Source organism: Carcharodon carcharias, chromosome 4 (assembly GCF_017639515.1).
Source record: "Carcharodon carcharias isolate sCarCar2 chromosome 4, sCarCar2.pri, whole genome shotgun sequence".
Taxonomy (NCBI): Eukaryota; Metazoa; Chordata; class Chondrichthyes; order Lamniformes; family Lamnidae; genus Carcharodon; species Carcharodon carcharias.
Window position 1 is genome coordinate 19,005,068 of NC_054470.1, and position 13,807 is coordinate 19,018,874.

The following is a 13,807-nucleotide window of genomic DNA, read 5'->3' on the forward strand; positions in this document are numbered from 1 at the left end:
GCAGCCTTCTGGACTCAACATGGAGATCAACAACTTCAGACCATGAACTCTGTCCTCTATTTTGATATTTAAAATGTTATTTCTTCAACTCCCCCTCCTCCCACAAGGGCCATTCTCTAACCTGTTCTCATGTTTTGCTTTCACACAACACTGACCCTTCATTGGCATCCCATCCACAAACATTCACACACTCCACCACAGATGAATAGTGGCAGCAGTGTGTACCATCTACAAGATGCACTGCAGGAATTCACCAAGGCTCCTTAGACAGCACCTTCCAAACCCACGATCGCTACCATCTAGAAGGACAAGAGCAGGAGACGGATGGGAACAACACCGCCTGCAGGTTCCCTTCCCAAGTCACTCACCATCCTGACTTGGAAATATATCCCCGTTTCTTCACTGTTGTTGGGTCAAAGTCAAGGAACTCCCTCCCTAACAACACTGTGGGTGTACCTACACCACATGGACTGCAGCAGTTCAAGAAGACAGCTCACTACCATGGGCCCTGCAGTGTGTACCGTCTACAAGATGAACTACAGCAACTGACTAACACTCCTTTGACAACACCTTCTAAAGCCAAGACCTCTATCAACTAGGACATCGGCAGCAGGTGCATAGGAACACAATCACTTCTGAGTATCCCTACAAGTCATACATAGTCCAGACTAGGACGTATTTTACCATTCCTTCATTGTCACTGGATCAAAATCCTGGAACTCCCTCCTTAACAGCACTGTGTATGTACCTAAACCAGACAGACCACAGCAGTTCAAAGGTCATGACTCACCACAAGTTTCTCAAGGTCAGTTAGGGATTGGGGCAATAAATGCTGGCCTTGTCAGCAATACCCACAACCTGTAAACAAATTAAAGGCTTCCCTAACTACAAGTATCAAAAATGTGAAAATATACTACGTGAACCACACTTGAAAAGAATTGTACTGCACGAAGCCGAAGAAAAGTGGGTCAATGTGACCAAGATAGTCAACAGCAAATTAAACATCATACACGTAATGTTCTTCCAAATGACAAGTTCTCTGTAGCAACTGGACCAGCCTTATAAGTACTCCGACTATAAAAGCAGGTCAGAGGCTAGGAATTCTGCAGTGAGGAACTCACCTCCTGACTCTCCAGAGCTTGTCGAGCATCTACAAGATAGGAGTGTGATGGAATATTCTTGGATGGGTGCAGCTCCAACAACACTCAAGAAATTTGACAACAATCAAGACAAAGCAGCTGGTTTGACTGGTAGCCTATCCAACACCTTAAACATTCACTCCCTCCACCATCATCGCACAGTGTTGGCAGTGTGTACCATCTACAAGGTGCACTGCAGGAGCTCACCAAGACTCCTTTGACAGCACCTTCCAAACCCATGACCTCTACCACATAGAAGGGCAAGGCAGAAAATACATGGGAATACCACTACCTGCAAGTTCCCCTCCAAGCCACACACTACCCTGACTTGGAACTTTATTGCCATTCCTGCACTGTCGCGGAGACAAAATCCTAGAACTCCCTAACAGCACGGTGGGTGTACCTACCTACACAAAAAGACTGCAGTGGTTCAAAGTGGCAGCTCAATGGCAATTAGGGATGGGCAATAAATGCTGACCTAGTTAGCAATGCTCACATCCCATGAACGAATAAAATAACTTATGTATTCTGAGGGGGTCCAGGGGCATGTTCTCCCATAATACATTTGAATTTTACAAAAAATTATAACTTCTGGTTAATTTTATGATTTTTTTTTACTTCATAGAAAACAGATTTTTCTTTAAGTTCAAACATTTCTGTCAAACATTACAATGCATGTTCAGACACTCAGGATTAAAAAGTACAGAAGACATCTTACTGCAAGAATTCATCACTCTCTCATCATTATTTAACTGAAAAACTTGCACATGACCAATTGCAACAAACATCTTTAAAAAAGTTTTTTCCTGAAGTATTATTGCACTGATGAATAGAACGATGATCAATAAACACACCTCAGACATTTCAAGAGCATAAACATTATGCCTGTTGTCATTACTCCTTATTCACTTACCCAACATCAGTACCACCGCATGCAAGGGAACAAATGGCTCCAGGCAGTTTGTTATCTTCTAAAACCTGGGCAACAATGCTGCAAAGGGAGATAATAAATTATAACGAGGTGCAAAGTTTGCATATACTCTAATTTGAAAATTATATAGAGCTAAAGGGATTAAAGGCAGTCGAGAAAGTCTTTGGGCAGAATTTGCACTCAGCAGGGGTGGTCGGAAGGGGTGGTCGGGAAGCCAACCACCGCCCATGATTGGCATCACACCATGATTTTACGTGGGTGGGCCAATTAAGGCCCGCCCAGCGTGGAACACGAGCGGCAGCACTCAGCACTGCGTGTGCAGGCGGTGGGGGGGGGGGGGAATGCAAGTGGGCCTAGTGCATGCAAAAGAGCACTTCAATCTCCCTGAGACACAGAGCTGCCTCAGGGAGATGAAGCACTGTTTTAAAAAAAAAAACAAAATACAAATGTCACAAAACATGTCCCCTCATGTGACTCTGTCACATGAAGGGATATGTTTTTAATTCAAGTGTAAAACTTTTATTTGCTTTAGGAAACCTCTTCCCGCCCGTGGATGAAGTTTCCAAAAAATGCAAAGACTGTTTGGCTTTTTCGTCTGCCCGTTCAACTTTAGGTTGAAAGGGCAGTGAAAAATTCAGGACAATTGTTAACTTAATGGCTTTAATACGCCCTTTAATCGTCAGCGGGCGTGCTGCCGGCTCCAAAGCACACCCACCAACCTAACTATCACAAGAGGGTGGGTAGACATCGGCATGCACAGCCGACGTCAGTGCACTTTATTTCATGCTGGGGTGTATCGGACACACACCGCACGCCGAGCAAAAGATCCCACCCTTTATTTTAATTGCCATAATTTCAGGATTCAAAGCACTGCTAAAAATTGAATTTGCTTTGTGCACTTTACAGGGATTTTTAAAAAATCATTGGGAATAGTCTTTTAAAAACAGACAAACACCCAGTGTTGCACTTGACCACCAAATATTTAAATATGCTTTGATACTTGGGTCAAAATGGGAATTCAGAGGTTAGCAGAAATGGTGCACTTTTTATTATTTGGAACTTGAACTGAAAATGAAATTTATGCTTAAGTTTTAAACTTGAATAATCTGTATGTCAGTTAGCTATTAAATGTCAGCCCATTGCTAGCAGATCAGTGGCCAAGTGTTAGAAACTATGGCTGGGGCTAACTGGCCAATTGAAACAAATGTTTGAAAGATGAAACTCGTGAGAGTACAGCAGCACAAGCTGGAAATGGGGTAAGGTTTCTCAAGTGAAGGGGTGAATTCAAGAAGGCTAACTGAAGGAGGTTTATTTTTCCAATTTTCCTTAAGTTTATTTTTAAAAAAACTCAAACAAACTTAAAACTAATTTAAAATTGCACAAAAATGAAACGCTCATGTTTGGAGTTGTGCGAAAGTTACATTCTAGGCCCAGATTCTAAGTGGATTCCAGCTGCAACAACTAACTGCAAGTCGGTGCACTGAAGGCTGAAGTGGTCAGCCTTAGTGAGCAACTGGCAATGCTTCAAAACAATTGAAGAGGAACTCGTTTTATAGAGGTGCTGCTACACACTGCTGATCAGAATAGGATAGAAGACCTGGCACCTAGGAGGAGGAGGCTGGGTCTGTTAGAGGATCAGAAACCATGCTCTGATAGTGGGGCAGGAGCCATCACATACAATCCAGTACCCTGTCAGGGAAGGAGGGAAGAGAGAGAGAGAGAGAGAGAAAGTAGACGACAATTGTTGCATTAGCCAATTTGATTATTTTGTTCACTAGGCCAGATTCAAGAGGAGAATTAAAGGAGGGGATGACATGGAGGTTGGAGGTGCCTATGATGAGCCTAGCGGGTCCACAAAGAAGGTCACCCCTCTTACCCTACACCAGCTCACACAGCTAAACGTTTTACTTCTGCAGTCTCGACTCAAACAAATCATTATGTTGCTTCCTTGATGCATGGATCCCACATCCCAGCTTGAGACAATGCTAGAGGGAGCAATTGTTGTTACCTATAGGGTGATGAGGAACATATCTAAAAGAAAACCAGAATCTTCATGTTAAACTCAGATTATTAAAAAGGAAGCTTAAGGGGAGGACCTAAGTAGTATTATTTTCTGAAATACGATTTATGCCACTTATTAATGAAGAGATGCAGGCAGAAATTAAACAGAACAATATGTGACTTAAGGTTTTAATGTAAGATACCAGACTTCCAGTATGTTATCCAGTGAGATGAGTTTTGGTGTAGAGGGAAATTATACAAAGCAAATAGTCTCCTCCCAAACCAAAAGCTGGGTAGAGATGTTGGCAGGCAGAATTACCTCCCAACTAATTCCCTGCCATGTCAACAGATTTCCTCCAATTCTATGCACTCTCATTTTTGTTAACAGTCACTTACGTAGAAAAGGCCAGGTCCACACAGTGGTCATATTACATCATAAACTAATCTCCAGTTCAGAGAGTAGTAATCTTTTCTTGTTGGAAAACAGTAAAACATTAATAGGCAGTGAAAAAATGTACTTACTGTGTAACTGCTACACTAGTTAGAGGGGTTGTTGGAGCTCCTTTCCTATGAACATAAAATACACAGAATCCTATAAATTTATGGCACGCAAGGAGGCCGCTCGGCCCATCACATCTCTGCCTAATTCCACTTTTCAGATCTTGATCTGTAGACTTGCAGGTTATGGCACTTCCAGTGAATATACAAGTATTTTATAAGCAGGATGAGGGTTTCTCTACCACTCTTTCAGGCAGCAGAGTTCCAGTCTACCACTACCCTCTGAGTGAAGAAATTTTTCCCCAACCTCCCTTAAATCCTTCTACCAAATATTTGATATCTGTGCTCCCTGGTATAAATTGCTAAGGCCCATCTGCTAAGGGAAATAGGTCCTCCCTATCCATTTTACCTGGGCCCCCTCATAATTTTGAACACATTAATTAAACCTCCCTCCTGTTTTCTGTGAAGCAGAAAGACAATATCACAGCTTATCCAAACTTGGCTGGTAGTTAAAATTCTCCATTCCTGGCAACAACCTCAAATCTCCTCCGTATCCATCCAAGTGCAATCATGTCTTTCCTGTAATGCTGTGACAAGAACTCCAAACAGTACTCCAGCTGTAAACTAACTAGTGTTTTGTACAGTTTTAGCTTAACTTCGGCTCTTATATTCTACGTTTTAGCCTGACTAGTCCATTGATATCATCCTGCAGTCTACGGTCGTCTTCCTCACTACCAACTGCACGGTCAATTCTTTTCATTTGCAAACCTTTTAAATCATGCTTCCTACATTCAAGTCTAAATCATTGATAGATACCACAAAAAGCAAGGGACTGAGTACTGAGCCCTGCAGAATCCTACTGGAAACAGTCTTCTAGTCACAAAACACCCATTGACCATTACCCTTTTCTTTCTGCAACTGAGCCAACTTACCACTTTCCCTTGGATCCCATGGCTCTTACTTTTCTGACCAGCTCTCAGTCTCTGTCGTAAGCTTCCCTCTGTTGCTTTATCCTACCTTGTATGCTTCTTGACATCTACGGGGCTCATGGTTTAGGAGTCTCACCCTTTTTCTTTGTGAGAACATACTTTTTCTGAACCCCCACAATTACCTCCTTGAATCCCTCACATTGCTCTGACACTGATTTATCTTCAAGTAGCTGTTCAGAATCACAGAATTGTCAGAGTGTGGAAGGAGGCCATTCAGCCCATTGTATCTGCACCGGCTCTCTGAATGAAAATTTCACCTAGTGCCACTGACCCACTTTCTCCCAGCAATCCTGAACATTCTTCCTTTTCAGATAACAACCTAATTCCCTTTTGAATGCCTTGATTGAACCACACTCTCAAACAGTGCATTCTGCACCTTAGCCACTTGCATGAAAGTTCTTCCTCATGTCACCTTCGCTTTTTTTTACCATTTACATTAAGTCTGTGTCCTTTCATTCTCGATATTTTCAGCAGTGGGAACAGTTTCTCCCTATCAAAGGTGCTCTGATCCTTCATGACCTTGAATACCTCTATCCGCTTCCTCTTCTCCAAGGGAAACAACTTCTCCAATCTATCTTCATTAGTGAAGTTCCTCATCCCTGGAACCATTCGTATGAATCTTTTTCTGCACTCTCTCCAATGCTTTGCAGCTTTCCTATGATCAATGCAGTAAATCCATCGGTGAAGTGACATATCCTTCACAACCTGAAAGTTCCTACATTTCAAAAGCAAACCGCAACTAGGAATTAGTAGTTCTAATTATCAACTGATTATGTAACAGAATAATACACCCACATTTTGGCCTTACCCCTAACATCACTAAAATTACCTGCCTACATATCAACCCACCATTCCCATAGCCAAAAATTAAGTATATCCATATATCAGTCACCTTCCACCAGATACTTGTTTAATTCAGAAACCCAAGGCACTTACTGTTTATTCACACACAACGCAGTGCAAAAACAAAATTAGCTCAATCTAATGGCCAAGTCACCAATTTTCAAAGAGCTGCCATTCCACTTTTGCTAAATCACTTAGCAATACAACATAAAAATTCCTATTGTATTCATAACCATAAAGAAATGCTGCTAATTAAGGATAGCGTAAGCTTAATACTTTCTCTGCTGAGTTCCCAATCTCAACTTTACCATATTAAGGGGCCAGAGTGGGGATAGGAACAGCATAAATCTGACAACAATTGGGTTACCATACAAGAACCATTGGAAATTTCAGCAACATTGTAATGTTTTCACGGTGACCGCTGTAGTGACACGGCAGTTCTCTAACATTCAGAGTCAGGTCATTTCAGGTAGGGTTCATTCAAGTTCTGTTGAAGGGTCATGAGGACTCGAAACGCCAACTCTTTTCTTCTCCGCCGATGCTGCCAGACCTGCTGAGTTTTTCCAGGTAATTCTGTTTTCATTTCAAGTAGGGGTCGCCTTCATGAACATTTGCAGGTGTACACAACTGAGTATTTTTTTTTGCAGACAGTGTTACAGATTCCAAATTAAAGGAAAAGGCCAACTCAAAAAAGATAAACATTACCAAGCCTGAGTGCTGTCGGTCTACATTTTGATGAACTTGCAAATCTTAAAAGCCACTGTACCCCATTTTCATTAGGGAAAGCATTACATATATTCCCACAAAAGAAGGGCGGGACTCCCAAACCTGGAACCCACTATACAGTGGTAATTACAGGCCAGTCAACCTAATCTTGGTGGTTGGAAAATTATTGGAAAGGAACTCTGAAGGACAGTTTAATCGTCATTAGAAAAGTGCAGATTAATCAAGGACAGTTTAACATGGATTTGTTAAGGTGATGCCTTGCTAAATTGAAATTTTGAGGAGGTAACAAGGAGGGTCAATGATGGTTAGCATATTTGACGTAGTCTACATGGGTTTTAGCAAGGTTTTTGACAAGGGGCCATATGGCAAAGTGGTTCGGAAAGTAAGGAGCATACAGGGTAGAATAAGGCAAACTTCAATTGCCAAAAGAAAATTTAAATACTAATTCTGCCTGAAAACATTCTTTTTCTCATTTATGGATTATACAAAGTGATCATAGAACTTTGCATTACAAGATATGTTCATTCAACTCATTGTGCCTGTACTGGTTCCTTGAAAGAGGTGTCCAAATTACCTAGTACCATAGCCCAGCATTTTCTACATAACTCATCAAATTAGTTCTTGGCAAATCATTCTATTCTGTCACTACTGTGCAGCAGTTTCGAAATTGAAGATGGTTACGTTCATTACAGTTTAGGAGCAAAAGGAATACGACAGATCCATGTCGAGGAAACACGCCAATCAAGAATCTCATTAAAATTGTTTTTCAGAGTTTATGAGCAATATTTTCTAGCTTATTTTCTTTCAACTGTTGTATCACTATTAGTAGAATTGAAGTAAAAGACTGGAACTCAGGTTAGAAGAGTAACATTTTTATACTTATGACAAGAGACCCCACAAAGTCATGTCCAAATTGAAGCTAAAAGCTAATGCTGGAACCAAAGTATCAGTTCTTAGAGATCAGTATTTAGATCTAGATCTAGTAAGGGAGACAGCTTATAATTTTGCTGACTAAGAGACAAGAATAAGGCAAAACAGAGCATTTTGGTTTTAATGTATGCAAAGGAGCAGGTGGAAAAGTGGCCCATAGCTTAGAAATAAAACTTGAAATAGTATGAATAAAAAAATCAAAATTATACGAAGGGCAGAATCTTGCCCCTGTCGGTGGGGGTGTTTAGTTTAGGACCGGGTGCATGGAGACGTTTCTCCGATCAGCGGCCCCAATTGGGGGCGCGCCACCATTTTACATGGGCGGGCCAATTAAGGCCTGCCCAGTGTGACGCCCGCCGGGAAGCGCTATGCAGGCCGGGGGGTGGGGGGGGGGGGGGATTCCCTAAACCGAGAGTGCGCACTTTTGTGCATGCGCACGAAAGAGCGCACTCATCTCCCTAAGGCTAAGTGCTGCCTCTGAGAGATCGGCTCCACAATAAAAAAAAATCTTAAAAATTGAAAAAAAAATTTCCCTGACATGTCCCTCATGTGACACTGGCACATGAGTTGGGACCTGTCCATCACTTTCAAAGACACTTTTATTACATTTTTTTAAAACCTACATCCCGCCCGTGGATGAGGTTTCATGCTTTTTCTAATGCCCGCCAGGGCTCCCAGCCTGCCTGCCAACCCTAAGGTTGGATGGGCTGGTCCACTAATTACTGTAGTGACTTTGTCAAGGGCCTCAACTGGCCATTAACAGGTTGGCGGGCACACAGCTGATTCTGCTGAGCCCCCACCTGCCTGAAAATTGAAATGGGGCGGGGTGACATCAGGAGCTCCGCCCAACGTCATCCCACGTCGGTGAGTGGGCGCCCCCCCAGCCAACCAGGAAATCCTGGCCTAACAATAACGATGAAAATATGCCTTGCTAGAATGAGAGCCGGTATGCTATAAGTCATTATCTTTCTGTGCAAGGCAAACCAAACAACATCCTTGTCGTTTCATAAATTACATGGAGTGAATTGACTGAAAATCTACTACTCGGCTCCAGTGAGCGACTGCTTTTGCACTGGTCAATTTTCTCATGTTACTTTCAAAATTGAATTCGATGAATCCAATCATTTGGAGATTGGTACCAAAGAAATGGCATCTAAGTCACTGAATTGTTGCTTTGTAGGAAAGGGAGTCTCACATTCTTAACTACGCATGACTCCAGTCACACATGGCAGGGCTGAATTTAACTTTTCTCTGAAGTTGGCTAGCAAGCCATCCGGTTATAAAAGCAATCACTACAATAACAAAAGGTGGGCTTTTCCAGCATCGTAATCAATCCAAGGATAAATACTTCATGTCTGTATTGACAAACATATTGCCTTCTAATTGCCCAGCCCCCGACAACCTCTTTCTCCCCCTCACTGCCTTTAACCCCTCATTACACATAGATGTTTTGGACTCTAACAGCAACAAACATTTCCAACTTGGCTGCAGGATTAAGCTTGCATTACTTCACCCAGTCCCCTCCTGACCTACACAAATTATTTCACAATCAGGTTTTAGAGTGGACTTCAAATTTACTCCACCGTCAAGCAGGCTGTACAGAGCCCTAACAGCTGGCAAAAAGGAGAGGTGAAAGGCAGAAACTTTCAGATAATAAGACCATCACTCTTGGCTACATTGGAAAAGTCAAGAATCAAACCTATTGGTCTATTCTCTCCCGAGCAAATTTTCATAAATCAAGTTATGCAACCAAACTTATGTTTTCATAATTAGGACAAATGAATTAGTTAAAAAAACAGGGTGAATATAGCTCAGATCACCTATCTACAAAAGTAACTCACCAAAGGCAACAGTTTCCACAGACAAGTGCAAGGGCATTATTCCATCCATAAACAGCAACTGGAAAGTTAAATGCGGTGATGATTCCTACTAGACCAAGTGGATTCCATTGTTCAATTAGAGCATGTCCAGGACCTTGGAAAGATTTTATGGAAGTCAAGTGTCAATTAAATACAAAATTGATTTTTTTTCATAATCCCTAAGTAATAAATGCATACAGATAAAATTCCATCGAGGTTTCCTCAATTACTATTTTTTTACATCATTTCTCTGGGGTTTCCACTGATCTTCCACTTAGATTATGGTGGGAGATTGGAAGAAATGGCATGAAAATTCTATCCCACGATCATTATCCACCCAGAGGGGATGTCAGTGCTTCCGACACTCAGTTGTAGCAACGACTAGCCCCACATTAGGTATAACGATCTGAAATGGAGTACATTCCACTCCAGCTGTTCAAATCTAATGCACCATGAATTTCTCTTCCTCTTGCACGACCAACTGCATACTGGTTATCTTCTGCCAATATAATGCTGGATTAAACTAGGATTTTGAGATTTTAAAAAAAGATCAAAACAATTAAATGTATCTCTGCAGAGTGAGTGGGTCAAAGGATAGTAGGAGAAAGTGCATAGCACTGAAAAAGCAAAGGCTTTGAGTATACTATTTTTCCTATTCTAAAAATACAAAAACAACCAGAAGAATCTTCAGAGTACAGCATAAAAGGAACACTACTACCACCAGGTATCTGGCACTCCTTTAATAGTAGCAGCAAACTCATGTTGCAAAAAGTTTCATCCAAAAGCTTACACCATGGAAAATCAATTTCTGCGGGCCACAGTCACAAAAAACGTAAATAGTTAATCTTAGCTGCTCAGATGAAAGGTAATTTACCTGAAATCTTAAGTATTTCTCCCACAGATGCCACCTGACCTGCTAAGTATTTCCAGCATTTCCTGTTTTTGTTAAATTTACTATCCGGCCAAAATTTGAGGGTGGACATATTCACTTTTGTTTGAAGGAATTACTGATAATAGCAACAGTGGGGTATTTTTTTTTCCCCATTCCAAAAATTCTGCAATGTTCCAATCACAGGAGTTAAGGCATATTTTAAAGATTGAGAATGGTTGCAAAAACTACAACATATCAATCAATTAAGTCTTAATTAATCAAGGGAAAACTATTTTGCATGTCGTCTCAATGGTTATGGTACTGAGTTTGTAACCCCAAGATCAAGAGTTCAAATCTCACAATGGCAAACTATGAAACAATGTAACTTCATCTGAAACAGATGGAAACGGGTTTGTACTCGAAAGAGTTACCACTACTTTATAAGACAAAAACAGAATTACCTGGAAAAACTCAGCAGGTCTGGCAGCATCGGCGGAGAAGAAAAGAGTTGACGTTTCGAGTCCTCATGACCCTTCGACAGAACTTTATAAGTTCTGGTATGATAGCCAAGTGGTTATGGTACTGGGCTTGTAACCCCAAGATCAAGAGTTCAAATCTCACAATGGCAAACTATGAAACAATGTAACTTCATCTGAATAGGAACAGATGGAAACGTGTTTGTACTCGAAAGAGTTACCACTACTTTATATGTGCCACCCTCCAGGTATGAAGATAGTTGTAGAAGCAATTTTGCAATTGGTGGTGGTGTTGCCAATGCCTCCACCAGAGTCCACTTACCAACCAATTTTGCAATTGTTACCTGAAAATCATGCTGGATACTTATGTTCAAATGTTTAATTCCCTTGGACAACTAATCAAATACAGAAGAAGAGTCATATGGACTTGAAATGTTAACTCTGTTTCTCTCTCCACAGATGCTGTCAGACCTGTTGAGTTTTTCCAGGATTTTGTGTTTTTATTTCAGATTTCCAGCATCCGCAAAATTTTGCTTTAATCAAATACAAGAATGGCTGTAGAAAACGTTTTCACAATAACCCATTAATCACGATCATTGGGATGCGCTGACACAGGGAGTTGGTGGCACAGCGGTATTGTTGCTGAGCTAGTAATCCAGAGACCCAGGGTAATGCTCTGAGGATCTGGGTTCGAATCCCACCATGGTAGATGGTAGAATTTGAATTCAATAAAAATCTGGAATTAAAAGTCCAATGATGACCATGAAACCATTGTCAATTGTTGTAAAAACCAAATCTGCTGCCCTTATCTCATCTGGCCTACATATGACTCCAGGCCCACAGCAACGTGGTTCACTCTTAAATGCCCTCTGAACAAGGGCAATTAGGGATGGGCAATAAATGCTGGCCTAGACCATGGGCATATCCCATGAATGAATAAAAAAGGATAGCTGGCTAACATAAAATAGATATTGTTTGCCTGAGATTATTTCTATTTTTCTTGGGCAAATAGTTTCCTCTGTAATCTCAAATGCAGCTTTCATACCATTGTACTTATCAACTTCAAAAAAAGCAAGAGAATGAAACAGGATGTACCAATAGCAGGAACAAAGGTCAGGATATATTGCTTCACTTACGCTCAGATGGTAGCACAGGCCCTCCAAACATTCGAGACAGTCCAACTGCATAGTCACAGATATCAATATATTCCTGAACCTCTCCTACACCTTCAACAGAAATTTTCCCCATCTCCAAAGAAACCTTAAAAAGTAAACACAAAAAAATTCAGAATTAGAAATTGGGAATCGATCCCACTGAACTACCTGCAAACAAAATCAAAATGTCCCAACAACAATGTTCTGCACTAAGCCTACATGTTAACCGATTGGATTTCCATCTGCAAAATCTGCATGGAAAAGACACTTCCGAGTAAGGCCTAACTTAGACATCATTCTCCTGAAGCCAAAATTGGCTGCAAGTTAAATCAGATTTGAAAACTGGAAAATATGTTAAGCCAACTAGCAAATAAAACCAATTGTGATTTCTGTATTTTTTTTTCACAGAATGTGGGCATGGCTGGTGTTGGTGCTGTTAGAAGGGTAGTTCCAGGATTTTGACTCAGTGACAGTAAAGGAACAGTGATATTGTTCCAAGTTGTTCCAGTAAGCTATCCAATATCATAATTTCAACTTGATTAAAGTAGTTAATCAAAGGCATAACCACAAGCTGATTATTTCAGCTTTAGTTTTCCAAAGGTGCAAGAAATACAGGTTGTTACAGAACATGTAAATTATCTCTTATGTGCATAATTGATAAAGGAGGTAATGGAAATACTTTTCTACATTACAAATCAGTCCCCACAAGTTCAACAAATGCCATGAAATAGATTTTGGGAACTTCTCATGAGGTCAATATAAACATCAACCTCAGGTTCACAATGTTAGCTCAAATTTTAAATAATTAACTTATAAGCAACCCTTCTTAAAAGTGTGATCTTTGAGATATGCCTGTAAAAGGAAAAATCTGGCATTTATAAAGCATGATTCATGACCCTGGGATATCCCAAAGTACTTTACAGACAATGTACTTTCTGAAGTGTGATCACTGTTGTAATACAGGAAATGAAACAGCTAATGTGCACACAGCAAACAAACAACAATATGATAATGATCATATAATCCATTTTAGTTACGTTGGTTGAGGGATAGATATTGGCTACAACAGCCGCGGGAACTCCCCTGTTCTTTGAAATAGTGCCATGGAATCTTTTATGTTCATAAGAGCAGGTGGAGCTTTGGTTTAACATCTTATCCAAAAGACGGTTATTGTTAACCAGTTATGCACTCACTCCAAATATCTTGAGCTGCTGGTTTTAAAGTAAATTTATACTGCAGTGAGTGGAGGTAGAAATTCTTAGTGGATCCATGGGAAAATAAATAACCAGTGATCATCTGGCAGATGGCATGCTCAGCATTCCACATCACACTTCGAAAGAAACACTATAGGAATACACAATACTGGAACAAGCATGTCTATAATAAAAAC

The 13,807-nt window shown here is 40.8% G+C and overlaps 1 protein-coding gene across 1 annotated transcript in view; it reads right to left on the reverse strand.

Moving 5' to 3' along the window:
* aldh7a1 (aldehyde dehydrogenase 7 family, member A1) overlaps positions 1-13,807 on the reverse strand; it is a 61,434-nt gene that overhangs the window by 24,739 nt on the left and 22,888 nt on the right. Inside the window, exons 5-8 of the mRNA XM_041186702.1 lie at positions 12,400-12,523; positions 9,899-10,031; positions 4,594-4,638; positions 2,053-2,130 (exon numbers count right to left, since the gene is read on the reverse strand). Of these exons, the coding sequence (XP_041042636.1) occupies positions 2,053-2,130; positions 4,594-4,638; positions 9,899-10,031; positions 12,400-12,523 (380 nt within the window). The remainder of the gene's footprint in view (positions 1-2,052; positions 2,131-4,593; positions 4,639-9,898; positions 10,032-12,399; positions 12,524-13,807) is intronic.